At 54.6% G+C, this 19,192-nt stretch overlaps 1 protein-coding gene and 1 long non-coding RNA gene across 7 annotated transcripts in view; one reads left to right on the top strand and one right to left on the bottom strand.

The window, feature by feature from the left end:
• Nucleotides 1-19,192, top strand: part of LOC149855163 (uncharacterized) — a 64,835-nt gene that overhangs the window by 12,959 nt on the left and 32,684 nt on the right. The window contains exons 4-6 of one of the 2 annotated variants that reach the window (XR_016438652.1): nt 7,583-7,701; nt 13,133-13,360; nt 15,533-15,642. This is a non-coding gene — a long non-coding RNA (uncharacterized LOC149855163). Of the gene's footprint in view, nt 1-7,582; nt 7,702-13,132; nt 13,361-15,532; nt 15,746-19,192 lie in introns of those variants that run through there. The other variant, XR_016438653.1, reaches the window with a different exon arrangement.
• GRID2IP (Grid2 interacting protein) overlaps nt 228-19,192 on the bottom strand; it is a 51,696-nt gene continuing 32,731 nt past the window's right edge. For 2 of the 5 annotated variants that reach the window (XM_090023643.1, XM_090023640.1), the window contains exons 9-21: nt 18,368-18,465; nt 17,720-17,837; nt 17,004-17,329; nt 16,037-16,441; nt 14,820-14,907; nt 13,077-13,166; nt 11,670-11,866; nt 9,900-10,055; nt 6,482-6,568; nt 5,807-5,936; nt 4,028-4,231; nt 3,508-3,685; nt 228-3,041 (exon numbers count right to left, since the gene is read on the bottom strand). In XM_090023643.1, coding sequence (XP_089879769.1) covers nt 3,519-3,685; nt 4,028-4,231; nt 5,807-5,936; nt 6,482-6,568; nt 9,900-10,055; nt 11,670-11,866; nt 13,077-13,166; nt 14,820-14,907; nt 16,037-16,441; nt 17,004-17,329; nt 17,720-17,837; nt 18,368-18,465 — 2,066 coding nt within the window. In that variant the 3' untranslated portion in view covers nt 228-3,041; nt 3,508-3,518. The remainder of the gene's footprint in view (nt 3,042-3,507; nt 3,686-4,027; nt 4,232-5,806; nt 5,937-6,481; nt 6,569-9,899; nt 10,056-11,669; nt 11,867-13,076; nt 13,167-14,819; nt 14,908-16,036; nt 16,442-17,003; nt 17,330-17,719; nt 17,838-18,367; nt 18,466-19,192) is intronic. The other 3 variants (XM_090023641.1, XM_090023642.1, XM_090023644.1) reach the window with 3 other exon arrangements.

The following is a 19,192-nucleotide window of genomic DNA, read 5'->3' as shown; positions in this document are numbered from 1 at the left end:
CCAAGGCTCAAGGGGCAGTGCTCGAATTATGCTGCTTTTGTCTATCTGGAGTGTGGGGCGTATCCATGAAGCAGTGAATGATTTCAAGGAAAGGTGGGGTATATTGTGCTGAGGCCTCATAACCAATTTAACTGGGGAACAGAATCACCGCAGAGCTGGCCCCAGGTTGGCACGCTCAATGGCACCCTGTAGGTTGCCTTCACTGGGCCTGTGCTTGTTAATTCAGGCTACTGCTCTACGGTCTGGGCTGTCACATTGTCTGAGCCAGCTGTGAATGGCTCAGAGCTTTGGGGAGGAAGATACATCTATCTGAACTGCCTGCAGCACAGAGCACCAGCCCACTGAGTGGGTTTTGTCCCTGACACTTCGTGAAACTGTTAGGCCTGTGCTAAGGCCTCACTGAGCCAGGCTTAGCACAAACCTTTGCAGACAGGCAAAACTAGCAAGAGCAAAAAGACCCTGGGCTGGCATGATGAGAGATCACTCACCCTTTCTTCCCTGCTAGCGGAAATGCAGCTAGTGCTGTGGAAGAGAAAGCCCCCAGGGAATGCAAACTTTGCCAAAAATCACTTTGGAGAGGAATGCAAGTTACTGGCTCCTGCCCACACTAAATATTTGCTTCTGAGGACTGCAGCACGGCCAGCACTATTTTAAACTCCGTGTGCTGCCCTGAGACCTGAGTCACAGGGAGCCTCCCTCCCACTTATGCAATTAGCCCTTCTGTTTTGCTGTTGCCATTGAGATGGTAAAACAAGTTAAACCTCTGCCTACCTGGGCACTTATCTCTCCGGGGAATAAGAAGAGCTGTGTGAAAAACTCGGTCTTAAGATGTGCTGCCGCAGCATAGCCAACCACAGAAACCCACCCCACCTTCTCTGTAAGGCTGTTGTGAAAAACAAGGGTGTGTTATAAAGGAGGGTTTACATCAGATGGACTTGACTGTAGGTGGGAGACAGAAGGCAACAGCTTTATTTTGTGGAGTAGAGAGGGTTTGTGCAGAGGCTGACCTGTGGATATACACAGACTCCTTATATCAAATCGTGTAACCGTACCTCCAAAGTTCTGAGTCTTTGAGAATATTCACATAAAAATACCATCTGGGAACAAAGGGATCTGAGTCCTAGCTCTTCAGTAAAGTTACAACAGGGAGCAACATCCATGTACAGCATTTTCACTAGTGACCGTTTCAAAAGAGCCTCAAGTGGTTTAAATATTTAATGTGTCCTTAAAAAAAGAGGAGAGAGAGATCAGCTGGACACAGTCTGCAGCATCTGAAACGAAGAACAGAGGAGATACGTACACATTGCCCTATCGTCATCAATCAAGGAAAAAGACAGACAGGCCTGAGCATCTGGTAATACGATGCTGAAAGCTACCTGGCACTTAAACGGAGAACACTGGTGGAAGTATACATCACTGTCTACAGCAGGGCTTAAAAAAAAATACTGAAAACAAAGGGCTGGATGTTGATAAGGTCTCCTGTAAATAATGCACCGGTTGGTGAGTCAGTGCCGTTGGCGGACACTGTGATGGGACTTTTGCTCTGGCGTTCAGCGAGGAGACGTGTTTGGATGGGGGGTGTTACCTAGGCCAGGGCTGCTGCTGGAGCGTTTCGTGGCGTGGGATGTCAGAGCACGTCATGTTGGAAAGGCAACAAATGAGTTTTGCACAGAGTAATGCCTCGCAATGTTAATGCACCGGCAGGTCACTACTGCCAGGACTGCAGCGAGCTGTGCTGCCGAGAGGCACATGCGCTGACCATAAGAATGGCATAGAGCTCTAGTCCCAGGGCAACATCCCAGATGTAATTACATTTACATATGGAATGATCAGAAGCCATGGGGACAGTAGTGTGTGTGGGTCTGGAGTGCACAGGCCAGGCGGGCTTGGTCACAGATGTTCCCTGGGGGACTACAGGACCTTGGGAAGCAGCTCAAAGGGTAGAGCACCCATTGCATTTTCTGCTAGACTCCCTGGCTGGTCTCAGACGTTACAAGGCAAGTCTTCTGCTGCTGAAAGGCATGCCAGTGCTTTGCAGATGGCCCAGGGATTTGCACTTTCCCTGGAGGCATCAAAACGCTCTCCCAGGCAAGTCTGCGTGGAACTGAAGCAGAAGATATTACCTTCCAAGTGAGCCGTCAGGACCCACCAGTCACAGACACAGGCCTAAGCAAAGAGCACGTGCATTTCAGAAGAGGGCAGGGAGATGGAATCAGATGGGATCTGTGTTCAGGAGCAAAACAGCTCTCCTGTGCACAGCTCTGGAAGCTGATTTCCTTCCATCCTCCCTAGGCCAGAGGGTTGAACCCTGACACACTGGCTCAGCCTGACTCAGGACTGGGTGTGTGGCACTGCGGGGGTGCAGGGGCTGGCAGTGCAGAGGCGTGGTCGGAGAAGGGGGTCGGCCTGACTTGTCAGGACCCACTGGCAGTTCCTGGGGAAGCCCATTCCAGCAGGGTCTGAGCCTGCCCAGGGCAGGGCAAACCTGACTCTGCTCTCATTCAGCCCACCAGTCCAGGAGTGGGGTGCAGTGCCAGAGAGCCTGGTCCTGGCTGCACAGGGAGCAGAGGAAGGGCCTGCGTGTACCTGCAGTGGAAGTCCCGGACAAGGAGTGTTTGTGACTGCCAGGACAGGCGAAGCTTAAAAGCCAGAGGGGGGTTCTGGTAGCCTGAGGCACCTGAACAGCTGATGGTGGAACACACTGGGGATGTGGCTGCTCAGGAAGGAGACCGTGAAGCGAGGGCTAGCACAGTGCTTCTGCTGCAGCGGCAGCCCTGGGTGTGCCCCAGTGCCCAGCCCTCGATTCACCTGCAGTGCTGCTTCACTGTCCCTGTTAGCACAGATCAGCCCCTCCCCCTGGGGCCACCGTTCTGGTCTTGGCGCCCACCCCCTATTTACAGCCCACACCATGGGAACTGATTGCACTTGGTTGGCAATGAAGCGTTGCCCTTCGGGTCACCACCAGCCCATCACCAGGCGAGCGGGGAGGTCATCCTGGGACTGCGCTGGCTCTCGCCCACCTGCACGTCCCCCAGCGCCCGCTGCAGGGAGAGAAGGAGAACAAAGGAGATGGGACATCAGCAACAGCCAGCTCTGCCCAGGGCTTTGCATCTGTCCTTAAAGGACCACCGGTCCCCATGTGAGCATACCCAGGCGGTCCTCAGCCCCTGCACTGGGCCCACTTGCAAGGCTACCAGTCAGCTTCGACTGTGGGACCCAGTGTGCTCACACCTAGGGCAGGCTTTCCCTTCCAAAGAGCCAGCAAGGAGCAGCTACTATCTTCTCCCCTGTCAGGATCCAAACCACAGGCTGCCAAGGTGAAGTCATGTGGCCCCATGCCAGCCTCCCAAGTTGGTCAGCTGCTGAATTCAGCTTTGGGTAAAGCTGTGGATTTAACTCGTCTTTGGGCACAAGCATCCAGTGAAACCTGCACTGACCCCATGGCACCTCTGGTTTCCACAAGGAGGCAGCACCCCTGCTGACGGCCCCCACCGAACTGCAGCTCACCTCAAACTTGCTCATGAACTCGGCAAAGATGCCAAAGAAAGCTTCAGATGTCGTCGCTTTGGAGTCTTCCCCAAAAAAGGACAGCACTTTGCTGAACTCTTCCATGGACTTCTGCTGCAGCTCCTCCAGGCCCTGGATGGCAGGACGGGAACTCTCCAGGAAGGACTGAGAGGAGCAGCTTAAGGGAAACCAACCCAGAATGGATCATGCTCCCCACACATGCACACATAGGGTAAGGAAGGATCTGCTGCGGCTGCACATGAGAGACAAGTTTTACAGAACTCCATGCCTGAGCATGTGTACACTTCTGTTCCTGCACCACCTTGAGCAGGAGGGGAGACCAGAGGGAAAGCCTGCTGGCCACAGAATGGGGGCGGTTTTCTCCAGCTCTGCAAGGATTGCAGCGTGGCTGCATCGAGGGGCCTCCCCACTTGAACAGGGCGTTAAAGTCCCAGGCGTACTCTTCACTAAGCATGGGGTAGTAACTTCTGGCCGGCTGGCCAGGACACTGGCTACTCACCCGACAGGAGAACAAAGGCAACCGAGTGCCTCAACTGGAAAGCACTGAGGGATGCTTGTGATTTTCCCCTCTTATGGAAGGATACACTCATCACAACAGCAAACCGGTCCTCTGCAGTAGCCGGCATGTTGCGACAAGCTGTCTCTATCTCACTGACAGTGGTGTGGAGGTCATTGAGGTCTGCTGTCAGCATCCTCTGATTCACTAAACGAGGGGAGGGTTTAAGACAGCGTCACTGAGATGCAGACATGACTCAGGCAGCTCCAAGCAGGGCTGCACACTTCTACAAAGAGCTTCACAGCCACCCCCCCCCCCTTGATCCAGAGGTGTCACCTGTCCAGGTCCCAGTGAACTCTGCTCCCATAGGATTGGGGTAATTGAGCTGCATTGCATTGTGGGTGAACTCGGGCCTCTGGGAGGAGAGAATATGACTTTCTTCCTAACCCCAATGGGTTCGGAGGAACTGCCCATTCAGGCAGATGGAGCAGGTGACAGAAGTGCAAGGGCTGAGGAGCAATTACCAGTCAATGGGCAAGGTGCTGTTGGTGGGGGTGCAGCGAGCTTAACCCCAGCACGGAAGGAAAAAGCAGCCACTGGGGGAATTCAGATCCAGGGGCTTGACTCCTGCCTCTTTACATCACCTTAACCCCAGTGTGGTTCAGTGAGCATCCCTCCTAAACACTTTATGGCAGCATGAAAGGGAATCCAGCCCTGTGTATTGTATTTGGCATACGTAACAAGTGTGTGTTGTGTTCCAGCAGCAGAAGCCTGAGCACCATGGGACTTTTTGAACATGCCTCAGCAAAGCCTGTGGCTCTCCCTCATTGCACCTTGTCCACAGGGCATACCAGAGCGCTTTTTGCTGCTACACATTATTGTAGTGTATCATAGTGATTAATCATGCCAGGCTCCATAATGAGCACAGCCCGTGCTGGCACCACAAATGGAAGGGGCTGCAGACAGTACAGCTGCCTGGCTCCCAGCCTGCTTCTGCTGTGGTCTCTGGGCAGTTTTGAGTGTTGCTGCCCAGCTGTGCAGCAGTGGTGAGAGGAACCAATGTCTGGTAAGCCCACCAAATGGGAGCTTGCAGATGTTTCCAGTGAGGCAGCAGGGTTTGGCTGGAAACAGAAAGCCAGAGGAGACTCAAGGTATGACTGAGCAGCCGCTGCTCCTTCAGGCACTGTGTCAGTTCCAGCAATGGCTGCTGAAGTCAGGGCTGGGTCTGGGCTGAATAATATGTGCCCTACAGGGGGAATGCTTCACTGAGGGGCACAGGAGCCCTGGGCCTCTGGAATGTGGCAGGGGCAGACTCTCAAGATAGCTGGTGCTTCCTGCCTCCCACAGGGCCAAAAATGCCATGAAAAGAGCCTCCCATGTGGTATTTTGGTACTTCTGGCTCTACTGCCTACCAGATACCAGTAGGGCCTTGGCACAGCCTGGGGATTAACCTTTTCCAAAGGCTAACCAAGTCACAGGAGAGGCTCAGCTCAGAGGAGCTCCAAACCAGCCTCCCAGCTCCAGGCACCTGCAAACGCCTGCAGCAGCAACCGTGGGGGCCCAGTGAGGCAGGAGGAAGCTTCTGCTTCTGTGTCCCAGTGTTTATGGCTCCAAATCTTGACTAACTCCCAGGTCCTGAGCTGCCCCTGTGGCCGGTTGTGCCAAGTCTATGATTCTAAGTCCTGAGGTACTTCCCCAGGGCTATCCAAGGGGGCGAAGAGGCAGAGCCCCTCCTGGGCCCCATGACAGGCCAGATGCTACCTGTAGATCTCGCCCATTTACCTTTGGCAGCAAGCGGCACTGTGGGAAGGTCCTTGGCAAAGCCCAGAAGTTCTGGGAAGTGTTGGCTTAGTGATTTGGCAAGAATGTGCAGGAACGTGGATTTCCCATCCACAGTCTTGGTTGTGTTCAGCTGGAACAAAGCAGAGTGGGGGAAGAGATGCTTCTGTGCTGGAGGGCACAGCCAGCCAGCTGACCAGCTGGCACATGTGGTTACCACAGGGCCAGCATGGGGACCCCCTGCCCCACAGAGTTCACTCTACCCTTCCCATTCCACCAGCTGCAGCACTTCAGGGATTAACATTCAAGTGGGAGTTTAATGGTTATCCAGCATGGGAATGCCAGACACTGGAGAGCAGCGCCCTCTCCTGACACCAGCACACCTCAGGGCACAAAGATGCTCATCCTCTCCCATCCCAGCAGGGGCCCTGCCTCAGCCCCAGAGGCATCTCCCAACACAGGAGCCAAAGGCATCTCAGCCCCTCGCAGGCCAGTGCACCGTGCCCCAGGGCCAGCTTTGCTGCCCAGGGCCCAGCACCCTGCCCCTGCCATGCTCCCTGTATGGAGTGCTTAGGTGGTCCATGACTGCTAGAGAATGCACATGGTACAGCACGTTTGGAGCTTGTGCCCCAGGTGTCAAGAACACCCCCACCCCAGGCAGCATTCCCACCCATTCACCTCAGTGAGGAAGTTGATTTTGAAGCCCGTCGTCTTGCTGGTCTTGGGCTGCCCATTGTTCAAGTAGTTTCCCATGGCCAGCACGAACTGCAAAGAGAAACGCTGTGAACTCTCCATCACCAAGCCCTGGCCTGCTACCTCCCACCTCATCTCTCCCTCCCCTCCGTGCCAGGCCCTGGATGGGAGGTGATGCAGCTGGAACACCTGGGGAGGCTGATCCAAGCCTGCCGCTGGATCTGGGATACCCAGCATCCATCAGAGAGATGCTGAGGAACTGGCTCTTTTTTCTGAACCAGAGCAGTGGGACACAGGGCCAGACACACGCAGCCTTTGAGCAGCATGAGGAAAAACCTCAGTGTTTCATTACAGGGCACTAAAGGAACAAGGGCAAGATTTAGGCAGTTGCATATGGAGCCCCTCTTCAGGCTGGCATATCAGTACAGGAGTCAGGCACAGCACATCCTGCGAGCTCGGGGGCTATGGATGCGGTCTGCAGCAGCGCACCCCAGGGCAATGTAGGCAGGGAGCTGGGAGGTGGCCAGAGCTTGTTCTCTCCCAAGGAGCACCGTCTTCACCCCCATCAGCTATGGACACTGATTTTCTTCCAACTTTTAACTGTTTCCCTTTTCAAAGGATGGCTGCAGATCGCACCAGGCTTGCCTTGCCCAGCTGTCTGAGTAATGTGACTGTGCAGTCTGGGTCATTTTTCCCCCTTAAGAAAAACTCAGCCGAGCTAATATCCAGACTCAGTCACTTGTGGGCTCAAACAGTGAGCAAGATGTCAGCCTGAGCATGTCTACCCTGCAGTCGCTGCTCAGACGGCAATGCAGCATACAAGTCCTAATGCTAGTTTTAAGCTAACTAGCCCAGGTACTGGTAACAACCTAGCAATGGTAACAGTCAGCAGAGGCTTGCAACCAGGATGCTTATCATGCTTGTGGAGTGGCCTTTGCAGCCTACAAACAACAGTGACTAGAAGAGAAAGTTCTGAGTAACTGACAAGGAAGGAGGGGGGAGGTTGAGCAGAAGCAGGATTTCTGCACCAAATCAATGGATTCAGCGTGACTTCTCCGCTGATGGATGTCTCTGCCCATATTCCAGGTGCCTGCCAGAGCAGAGGATCCCTGGACTCAGTGTTCCTGGTTTGCTGCCTGGGAGGAGGGGCCAAGGAACGCAGCCCCTCGCCCAGTGCATGGAACGGCAAGGCATCCTCAGGAAAGGTGAGAGGGTTGCATGTTTCCACATTGGGTTACTTTACTGCTGAGTGACCTCTGGGAGGGGCCTGGTCATCAAAGAGCACAGTGGGAGCTGCAGGCTGCTGGTAGCCCAGGGTATCTGGCCTTAAGCTTTGAGTTCCAGTGAAACTGAACCCTCTTTCCTGGCAGGTCCTTGTGCCCTGGTCTGCGGCCCCAACTGTCCAGATGGCAGCACTTCGTGGGACGCCAGGCTGAGCTCAGTATAATGCTCAGCTGCATGTGGGCACAGTGTGGGGGAGTTGCATGGAAAAGGGGGGCTCCCTTTGCTTTGGCAGCTGGACTCCAGTCTTGGAGCAGGTTAATCTCTCAGAGCCCCAGGTTAATCTGTACCCATCTGTTGCCTTTGAAGTGTTAACAAGGTGTGATCTAGGCTGGAAGCAGGCATCATTAAGATGGCCCCTCATTCATGTGGAAAGGTCTCTGCTACGACCTGCTGCTTCTGAAGCCAGGACTGGGTGCTAACAAGGGGCAGGTCCTCAAGCAGATAAGAGCTGGTCTGCCAGGCCAGGGACACACTAGCAGCAAGAGCAGGAGGACTCTGTCTCCACAGGGTGACTAGCCTGGGAGTAGCAAGGACTGAGCTTGAGGATGTGTCACTCTGCCTGTATTTCTGCTCTAAGCGCTTCCCAGCAAGGGCTGAGCTGGAGCCCCAGATGCTGCTACAAAAAACTGCCAGCCGGCCACAGGGAGATACAGCCTTTCATCTCCTAAAGTTAAAGGTGACAAGGAAGAACGGCAGGAGGTCAGCGAAGCCTAGAACGAGGCCAGCCCCGAACGTGCACTAGGTGGGCACTACAGCCCCCTACGGTTTCACTCAGGGTGCCCCAGTCCCAAGCAAGCTCTGCTAGTCACAGGGCAGCTTCATCTTCCTAGGAGGAAAAGGAAGAAGCCTGCAGCAGACACCCCCACAGGCAATTGGAGCAGAATCCCCTCCAGCAGACTGGACCTCACAAAGCTCAGGGCTGGTCCAAGTTTACAATTACACTGCACAGGTGAGCAGTACCGACCTACAAACAAGTGACTAGAAGAGAAAGTTCTGAGTAACTGAAAAGGGAGGAACAGGGAGGTTGACTGGAAGCAGGATTTCTGCATCAAATCAACGGATTCAACATGACTTCTCCACTGATGGACTTCCCTGCCCATATCCCAGGTACCTGCCAGAGCAGAGGATCCCTGGACTTAGCGTTCCCAGTACTGCACAGGTTAGCAGTATCGATCAGCATAATGAAACAGGATGCAATTCAACAAAGAGAAATGCAAGGTACTCCACCTGGGGAAGAGGAATCCCCAGCACACCTACAGATTGGGGGAAGACCTCACCAGCTCAGCGGCTGAGAGGAATCTTGGAGTCATAGCTGACTCCAAGATGAACATGAGCCGGCAGTGTAACGAAACCATCAACAAAGCCAATCGCACCTTGTTGTGTATTAGCAGATGCATGACCAACAGATCGAGGGAAGTGATGCTCCCCCTCTATGCGGCATTGGTCAGGCCACAGTTGGAGTACTGTGCCCAGTTTTGGGCGCCGCACTTCAAGAGGGATGCGGAGAATCTGGAGAGGGTTCAGAGGAGGGCCACTCGCATGATTAGTGGCCTCTGTGAAAGACCCTACCAGGCGAGGTTGAGGAATCTGGAGCTGTTCAGCCTCCACAAGAGATATCTGAGGGGAGACCTTGTAGCCACCTATATGTTTATCAAGGGAGGACAACAGGGAATTGGAGATGCGCTATTTGCCACAGCACCCCTAGGAGTAAATAGGAATAATGGGTGCAAACTAGTGGAAAGTAAATTCAGGTCAGACATTAAGAAGACACTGTTTACAGTAAGGGTGGCCAGAATCCAGAATGGGCTTCCAAGAGAGGTGATGCGATCACCTAACTTGGAGGTCTTCAAGAGGAGCCTTGACAGACACCTCGCTGGGGTCCTCTGACCTCGGTACTCTTTTCTGCCAGGGACAGGGGGTCAGACACGATCCCTTCTGACTCTACAGTCTATGAATCTATGTATCTGACTGCTGTCATGGCAGGCCTCAGGGCAATGCCAGCACAGACCCCTGCGAGAAGAGAAGGAGCCGGGGACTGTGAGGCAGACGCTTGGCTGTTCTGGTGGAGACCGCATACCCCCCAGCGGCTGCGAGTGGAAATAAGAAGGAGTATTCTGACCTCTAGGATTTTTGCCAGTTTCTTGCTGCTTTTCAGCTCCAGGGAGGCCTTGCAGACGCAGTCATAGCTGGCTTTGATCTCCTCCGTCTTCTCCTGCAGTGTGGTCTTGAAGTGAAGGCTGCGGAGCCGGGTTTTGTACTCTGGCACTGACAGCATCTGAGAGCAAAGGGAGCAAGATGTGACTGTGGGCCCCAAAGGCTGGCCTCGACCCCCTGCAGCATTCCCAGAAACACTCCCCCTCCTGGCAGCCGCATGCAGGTAGCACAGTGCAGGAACTGGGAAGCACTGCACTTGCTGTTCAGCAGCCCCTCACTCTTAGCTGTGGACATTGGTTCAGTGCTCATCAGCCATCAAAAAGTCAAGCAAAATGTGAGGGATGATTAAGAAGGGAACTGTGAACAAAATGGAAAGTATTGTCATGCCCCTGTATAAATCCATGGTGCATCCACACCTTGAAGACTGCCCAGTTCTGGTCCGTACACCTCATCCACAACAGAGAAGAACTAGAGATGGTTCAGAGAAGGGCAACAAGGACGATTAGTGGTATGGGAGGGCTTCTGTATGACAAGAGACTAAAGAGGCCAGGCCTATTCTGTTAAGAAAAGAGACGCTTGAGGTGAGGGACATGATAAGAGAACGTAAATAGGGATTTACTACTTACTGGACACGTCTACACAAGACGCTAGGAACACAGTAGAGTAACTCTACTGCACATTAGCACAGCAGGCAAAAACAGTGCTAATGCACAGCAGAATTAGTCTTCTGCGCGTTAGCATCACAAAAGTACATGCACCAGTGCTACTGCACAGTAGTGCCAATTACAGCGCATTAAATTTAGTACCTGTAATACACCATAATTATGACACATTACACATTTCCTTATGTAAGGAAAAACTTTCTTTACTGTCTGAGCCCCCAAAGCCTGGAAAAGACTCCCTCAAAAGGTGATACAAGCACCTACTCTGGACACTTTTAAGAAACATTTGGATGCTTATCTTGCTGGGATCCTTTGACCCTAGCTGACTTCCTGCCCTTTGGGCAGGGGGCTGGACCCGATGATCTTATGAGGTCCCTTCCAGCCTTAATGTCTATGAAATCTACTGAACATGTAGCTGTGCCCACTGTCTCTCAATACAAGTATGGGGGGCCACAACGTGAAACCAGTAGGCAGTAAGTGTAAACCTAAGACAAACAAGTACTTTTTCACCCAGCGTGGCATTAAAGGCTGGAACTCGTGCCCACCAGATGTGGTGGGAACTGAGAGTTCAGCCAGATTAACAAGGGACTGGACATATTCTTGGAAGAAAGGGGCATCAGTCACAACTGAGCATGGGCGTGAGGGGCATCGCCACTGCATCAGAACTTCCAAGACCTCAAATGCTGGAGGCTGCAAGGGAGAAAGGAACAGTGGAAAAAACCCCTGGTCATACCCAGTTCACTCTCCCGTTCAGCCTCCACTCTCTGCTGCTGTGAGACACAGGAGATGTGGCATGATGAACCTATGGTCTGACCCAGTAAACGGCGGTTCTTGCATTCTCGCTGCCATGGACTGAGACTGACTGAAATCGATATCCATCAGAGACTGGACAACACAATGCAAAGAACCTCACAGCTACACCACACCGTGCGGTCATAACATGGGCTTGAGTGTTTGGGGGCAACAGCCATGTGACCTCTCCCCTCCTGCTGGCAGACTTCTCGGCAGGACCATCCCATGGACACTGCTGCTCCTGGGACCCCCAGGCCCTCGTGTGCTGTGGGCCGCGTTACCTGCAGCACAAACTGGTCGGGCTCACTCAGCTTGCTGGGGCTCTCCTGGTAGCTCTGGTACTGCTGAACCTCTTCAGCATCAGGCGCATACAGCAGCAGCTGTTTGATGTGCGAGGGCTCCAGGCGGTCGCTCTCCATGGTCATGAGGATCTGGCGCAGCTCAATGTGCGACAGCTTGAGGTGGGCGATCAGGATGGCTGGGGGAAGGAGGGGCATCAGTGGAGGGGCAGGGGAGCAGCCCGAGATCCCCACATGGGGCTATGCTGCATGTCTCCATGGAGTTGGGAAGGCAGGGCCACCCCCAGTGCCCCACTCTGATGTGGGAGCCTCTCTGTCAAACTTCCAAGGGAAGTAGTGCTGGCTCCTACCTTAGGGGTGTGTAAGAGGAGGCTTGACGATTACCTAGCTGGGGTCATATGAGCCCAGTTTTCTCACCTGCCCAGGGCAGGGGGTCAGGCTAGAAGATCTGCAAGATCCCTTCTGACCCTACATCTATGAATCTATGAAACCTGGAGTGGGGCCAGCAGAGACACTGTGCTGGAGAAGGGGATGCCTGCCCAAGCTAGAACTGGGCCAGACAAGTCCAGCATCCCAGGCCCTCCCAGCTGGCCTTCACTGCAAGCCATGACCTTGAGGCGGGAGCTGCCTGGTCCCGTCTCCTGGCCCTTTTATCTCAAGTGGTTTTGGAACATGGTTCCAGCTGGAATAAGAAGGCAACGCAGGGAACATCAACACTGATAACTGAGAGCAGACCCTTGAACGTGGCAGGGGTTGGTCTCCTGGCAGGACCCCAGCTGAGCTAAGGGTTGGGGGCTCAGTGACATCCCATGGGTAGAGGGAGGGCAGCACAGAAGAGGATGCATGAAACCTCCTCCTCTTCAGCATCCCCCAGTGCCTCCAGGCAGAAGGCAACCGAGTCCAGCTGTGTTCTTGGGTGGGCGACGATGTGCTGCCAAAGCCAGCCCTTCACCTCACGCCTGGGCCTGTGGGGGCAGCGCCCTGAGCCGGTCACTGGGTAAAGACATGCTGGCTCGTTCTGGAGCCTTGTAAAGATGCTTTAGGTCCTGCCCTGCCATCACTACTGCTCTGCACCTCATCCCCTGCCTGCCAGGAAGAGGCAACTTTCCAAGGGGCCACCCCATTTACCTGGAGATCTTAGCCCACCAGTGGGCTAAACTCCCCGTCCCATTTCTGGACTTCTCCCTTGAGCCTTCCTTTCCCTTACAGCCCAGGCTGAATCTGCTGTGAGGGGCACTGCATGGCACTGGCTCTATGCGTGGCCCTGCTCACTGCCGCCAGTCCAGGAGACACACTCTCCTTTTACCGTTCCAGTTCTACCCTCCCAGGCCCCCGCTCTTCCAGCTTGGGGCCCGTGCAGGTGCTGCACTCACTCTGGGATCTACTTACATGTGTTGTAGGCCTTTTTGTGAGACAAAATTTCAACCACGTCTTTCTTTTTAAAGGACTCTGGCATGAGCGCTGGCTCTGGAAGAGAAACTGAAAGATTTAATCAGAGGTAAGGGCAGGCTCTGCTGGCTCCAAACAAAGGAAATAGCTGAAAACCACCAAAGAGTGAGTGAGCAGGACTGATGCCTGATGCATGACAATGGCTCTGGGAATCCTTGAATGCTGCGATTCAAAGATGTCCTGAATGGAAGACTCGTGCTGAGCTGTAAAAGGCAAAACAAGAGGTGAGATGCACAGAAATCTGCACTGCTCCAAGACCTGCCTGGGGGGACAGCTCCTAAGAAAAGCCCTGCCCCACCCTGGCCTGCCAAACCCACCCCCCTCCAACCTCCTAAGCTGGCACCCCCATTTGCCCCCCAGCCCCTGCTCTTCGGTGTCAAACTGTCTTTCCAAGAGCTGGTTCCCTGCTGGTCCAGCCCCAGTGGGGGAGGCAGAGGGATCCTTATACATTTTCTGCCCCGGAAGAAACAAGCCCTGCCCCCCTTTACACACACACCTGTGCATGCCTGTGTACAGACACACACACACACGTACAAATAAACACATGTATGCACAGAGCCAAAGAGAAATAAACAGTCAAAATGGACTGTCCCTTCCTGAGAGCTGCTCTGCTACAAAAGCAGACCAGGACTCCCAGGCTCCACTCTCTGCTGCACCTGGAATGCTTCCTCTAGCCCAGGCAGCACTCTTAGCCCTCACACCCTCAGGACACTTGCCCCAGCTCCACCCTTGCCCTGCGGAGAATCTGTGGTGCTCAGTGACCTCTAGGGAACGGACTGACTTCCTGGGATGAAAGCCGAGCTGTGACTTAGGAATCCTAGACCCAGAGCAGTAACTGTCACACCCCAGAACCACACTGATGATTTAAGAGGACTCTGTCAACTACCACTAGACCCAAAATTGAGATCTGGGGAATGTATTGGACGTGCTCACAAGCCCGTTCACAAGCTTAGCTGAAGCTCAGTTAATTCACAACACACAAGCCTGTTGTAAACTCGCATGTTTTCATGGCTTTCCCAGGCCTGGTTTTCAAAGGAACAGAAGGAACCTCAGGATTCTGCCCCTCACTCACATTTGCCTCTCCTGTGAACATACACCAGCAACCGCCTGGGCAAAGGGCCGAGGGGTTGGTTGGCCGTTTGCACGTGCTGTTACCCTACGGTGCACACAGCTGTCGCAGTCGTGTGCTGTGGCTGGGTACAACACTGCGCATGCATTAGGGGGCTAGGTCTAAGCTTCCGTCCTTTGGAAAAGACTTTCTTCATGGCAGCAAAAGGCAATATTTGCATATTGACTCTCCCATCACTGTCGTAGCTGGTGGGGAGCCCAACCACAACAGCATGAGAACGGGGAAGTGAAAGTGAACAGGTACGCAGCAGAATGCGAAACCATTCTGTTCAGCTTCACTGCCCCGGGGGACTGAAATGCAGAGAAAACAAACAGCATCGATGGACAATTGAGGGAGATTTTAAGAGGATTTCTGCTTCAATAATCTCCATTGTTAAGATCATGGGGGATGTTATTGTGAAATACAGTGGACAAGTGCTATGCTGACAGCCTGCCTGGGTGAAGGCATTCTCTTTCTAACCCCTGCTCTTTTGCCATGAGAGTGCCCCTGTCTCTGCTCAGTGTCAGTCTCACTTCTGGAACAATGTGAATGCGCAAGGAAGCGCGTAGACTTACTCGTAGGCTTCTGAGTGCCAAAGTGCAGCTCCAGGTCGAGGTACTTGACCATATCGCTCAGCTTGTCGTAATCGGAGTCTTCTCCGAGCTGCAGCAGACGGAGGGGGACAGTGGTTAGTGGGGCTCCAGGGGAGAGGCCAAGCTGCACCCCCTCCCTTCCAGACCCCGCAACTCAGTGCTGCGCGCCCCCACCGAAACTCAGAGCTAGTCTGTGGCGTTTTCTTTGTGACTGCAGCAGCCCCCGGGGCCTGTTATTTCTGGTAATTCATTTGCCTCTTGCAGTGCCCCAGAACTGAGGTACTTCAGATAGCAGAGCTGACAGCATCCCCAAGGACCTAGTCTCTTTTCAGAGGGGAGGAAGGAACCCAGTGATTCATTCTTTCAGGACAGCCCCCTTCTCCTGCCCCCAGGCTCCCCCAAGTGGCGTTAGCCAGGCAGGTCACGCACACACACACACTAAATGCTACAGAGTACTCATCACACTCTCTAGCGTGTTGCCCAGGTGGAGGTGATTTCTCTGAAGCCCAAAATGGGGATTCCAGAGACCTCAAGGGTCTTTTGCAGCTGGGAAGTCCCTGAGAGGAAATAATTCCTTCCCAGGCCTCCCAAAGGGTGGGGGGAGTTAAGGTGCCAAGCAAACTTGATGTTAATTCACTCTCCTTCCTAATTTCTCTCTCCTTGTACTCTGCTTTTTGTATATCCTTTCATGGAAGTGAGCTTCAGCTCATGGCAGCTTGGGCTTTGCTTTCCTGCCTCTCTAGAGGTTCCTACAGCTGGTGACTGATGACAGCTCCTGTCCACATTGATACACCCACGTGGAAAGGTACGTTCCCCGCTGCACTGTGCAACAGGAACATGTCCTGTGCTTTTCAGTATTCACCGTGCTTGACCCTTGCCTGGTGCCCTGGGTTCTGATCCAGACAAGGAGACTAAGAACAGCCCCTTGGACAGGCCACTGCATCCGCTTGCTCCAATTCCTTTCCAGCACCTAATGCTCCAAGGGAAGGAAAAGATGCTTCCAGCCAGTGCACTTGGAGTCTGCTGCTGCTTGGGGCAACGGTTCCTTCCTGACCGTTCGAGCTCCAGCCTTGGAGGCTGGGTTTGGTCACTCTGATCAGCAGCTTTGCTGCTAAGATCTCAGTGTAGCTTCTGGACACAAGACCCTCCTGCCCCCACCAACAACTCCTTGCTTCCACCAGCCGTACTCCATCCCATACCTGCCCCCAGATGGTCCCTTCAGAGTTCTCCACCTGCTCCCACCGCAGCCGCTTGACACTCATGTGGTTGGACTCGCTCCGGCGATGCATGAGGCCTCGGTGCAGCATGGGGGGTACGCATGGCACAGGTGGGGGAGGTGGGGGTGGGGGCGGGGGAGGGACAGGGTGCAGGTGACTCATGAGGGGCTTGGTGGCAGGTGAGGGGTTGCCTTTTGTGGCCTCCAGTTTGGGGTCGTGAAACTGCAGAGGGGGTGGTGGCGGGGGTGGGCTGAGTGGGGGTGGGGGGATGTGATCAGACAGGGTGGAGTAGGTGAGGGAGCTCCCCTCATCGCTGCTGCTGATGTACTCGCTAGTGCTGCTCATGTCGTTGGTGATGTAACTGCCCTGGTCGTCATGGAAACTCATCTGATTTGGGAAAGAGGGTGGAACCAGAGCATAAGGAAGGCTTCCATTCCCAGCCGCCCAGCATGGGAACAGCCGAGCTCCCCTTCCCGCACTCTGCCCTTGAAGGCTGGAGTGTGTTCGGGCTGGCAGGGGCAGCTACAGCTCTTGAGTGCTACTAGCCCTCCAGCACCTTCCCCTCCCTGGCTCCTGCTGCATGCCATGGAGGACAGACCTTTGCCCACAGCTCCCTGAGCAGTGCCATGCAACGTGGAGTGCCCGCGGGCATGCCTGCACAGGGCTTGCCCTGGGGGTAGCAGCACCAACAGGGCACAGCTGGGCTAGCCTGAGTCCCTCTGCAGCGAGGACCCCCGGATGAGCTGCCTGCATCCAGGGCCGCACTCCGGGAGAGCCCTGGTCCACACTTCCCTGCCTGGAGCACTGTGCTCCTTCATCATCCTCCCACCACAGGGACTACAGGAGCCTCCCAGGCTGTAATGCCTGCACTGCCCCCTCCTGCCTGACCATGCTGTGCCACCACCCCAGCAAGGACCCAGTGCATGGGGCACCGGGCCATGGAGCTCACCTCCTCATAGTCATTCTCTGGCGTGAGGAAGTCATCCACGATGGTGACCCTGTGTCCCAGCTGCTCACTCAGGGCATCCAGGAAGCGGTCTGTGTCCCGGCTGCGCGGGGGCCGTGAGAAGGTGAAGAGCTTCTTGCGGCGAGACAGGGGGCTGAGCGTGTAGTCCATGTGCTTGGGCGAAGGGGCAGGGCTGCTGTCCAGGCTGACGTAGGGATTGGACTCCGTGCTGCTTGGGGAAGGGAGGCTGCCATGCGGGTGGTAGTAGCACTGCTGCGAGGGCAGAGGATCGTTCTGCCAGGAGATGGTCAGGCCCGACTTCCGAGCACCTGCAGGGAGCAAACGCATCTCCAGGATCAAGAACTCCTGGGGCCTGGCAAGGAGGCCAGGCCTTGCCAATCATGGCCATTGCACCAAGGGGGTGCAGGGGCCTGCATGTCCCCCCCAACGGAGCAGACTTGAGATACGGGTGCACCCAGCAGCACCAGAGAGCATGTCAAAGCTTCTTAGTTCACGCTGGAGCATGGGACCCACCCACCGACTGCTCCTCCCCACTCAAGTGGGGAGTTAGGAGGCTACCGCAGTCTCACGCATGGCCCCTCTGACCTAACACTCAAGCTGCATGACTAGCACCAAGCCTGCATGTTGCCAGTCACCATCAACCCAGCCAGGGAACCCGAACTCCTCTGTCCTGGAGCCAGAGGCCAGACAGACTTTACCTGCAGTATTCACTTGGTCTGAGACGGGGGACGATGTTCTGCGTGGGCCTGCATTGGCCATCTTTCCTGCAAAGCTGCCAATCAGGCGGTTTTCTAATTCTGCGTAGACAGCCGACATCTGAAAGCAAAGGGGAGGAAACTACCAGGAGTGCCCAACACTAGCAGCACTGATGCCATCAAGGAGACCAGCCCCAACTGGGCTTGTACCTAGTGATCCTGTTTTAAGACACACCTCTCCAGAAGCACCTTACTCCACATGTGGATTGCTACTGTCTGGCCTGAATCCCAGAAACTCCCTCCCTAGCAAGGCTGTGCTGAGGCTCTGAAAGGAAGCTGCCTGACAGTGTATCGGTGAAGGGAGCAGTTCTGCCAGCATGCTGAAGGAACATGGGTAGGCAGGAGCGCTGAGGTCAGGACAGCGTATCTGCATCTTCATGCAGTATGCACTCATATCACCTTCCCTTGCTCATGTGCCTCCCAACACTAATGTAAAATGGTTCTCAGTGAAACCACAATACAGCATGTTCAACAGGCTGCATCCTGCCAGGAGACTTCTTGCCCAGCTGCTCTCTCCCCTGAAGGGAGTGCTTGCCACCTGCCTGGGGGCACACCTGAGGGAGGGCAAAGCCGGACAGCAAAGGTGCAAACCATTTTGGGGTTAGGCGTCTCTGGGAGGGATGTGCCGTCACCCGCTTGCCGCTCTCCAGGAGCCAGTCGAATTGGGACCTCCCCCATGTCACTCTGGCCTGCAGAGAAGGGAAAGAGAATGCCAGTCAGGGAATACCCCAGGTGAGCAGCCCACGCCCCACTGTTGCACCTGCCACCTGGTTGAAGCCAAGAGCTGGGGGAGCACTGATTCATGAGGAACAAGGTACTGAGCTCATCTCGTTCCCAGCAATGGAGGCTCTGGGTCTGCAGCAAGATGTAGACCTCCAGGGACTGCTGAGTCCTCAAGCCTTAATGACAAGGCAATGGGGATATTTTCCTGGGTCCCACTCCAGGTGCCCACAGGAGCACACATGACATGACACAGGCAGGCACAAGGATCCCCTTGTACAGTCAAAGCCTAAGGTGAGCTGAATGCAGGCCTGGCAGCACGGGATGGGAGAGTGCTAGCTGCCTGTCTGAGAGCAGCTCCTTCCCTGCCCTGGGACACCTTGCTTCTCTGTGCCTGTTTCTGCAGTTACAGAGGGAGGCTCCTGCTGTTTCTCTGCCTACCACTGGAGCAGGCTGCTGTGACGCTTCCCTGAATCCTCAGCATTTGAAAGGTGCTGGTATGATAGCAGCGTGGAACATGCACTTCCTGGGGGGGCCACATCGACTTTCCCCTCCCAGTGCAGTGATCTCTTTGGCATTCTGCCTTCCAGTGCTGCCCATTTGGTCTCTAATGCAGCCATCCTTGTGGCATCGCACCAAGGCATTTCTCACTGCAGCACCAAAGGTTTCCCCCTTTTTTCACGAGTGTCTTGTTGC

This window comes from Crocodylus siamensis, chromosome 12, assembly GCF_052110815.1.
Source record: "Crocodylus siamensis isolate JL-2025a chromosome 12, ASM5211081v1, whole genome shotgun sequence".
In the NCBI taxonomy this organism is placed as follows: Eukaryota; Metazoa; Chordata; order Crocodylia; family Crocodylidae; genus Crocodylus; species Crocodylus siamensis.
This window is presented reverse-complemented; position numbering and strand designations above follow the sequence as displayed.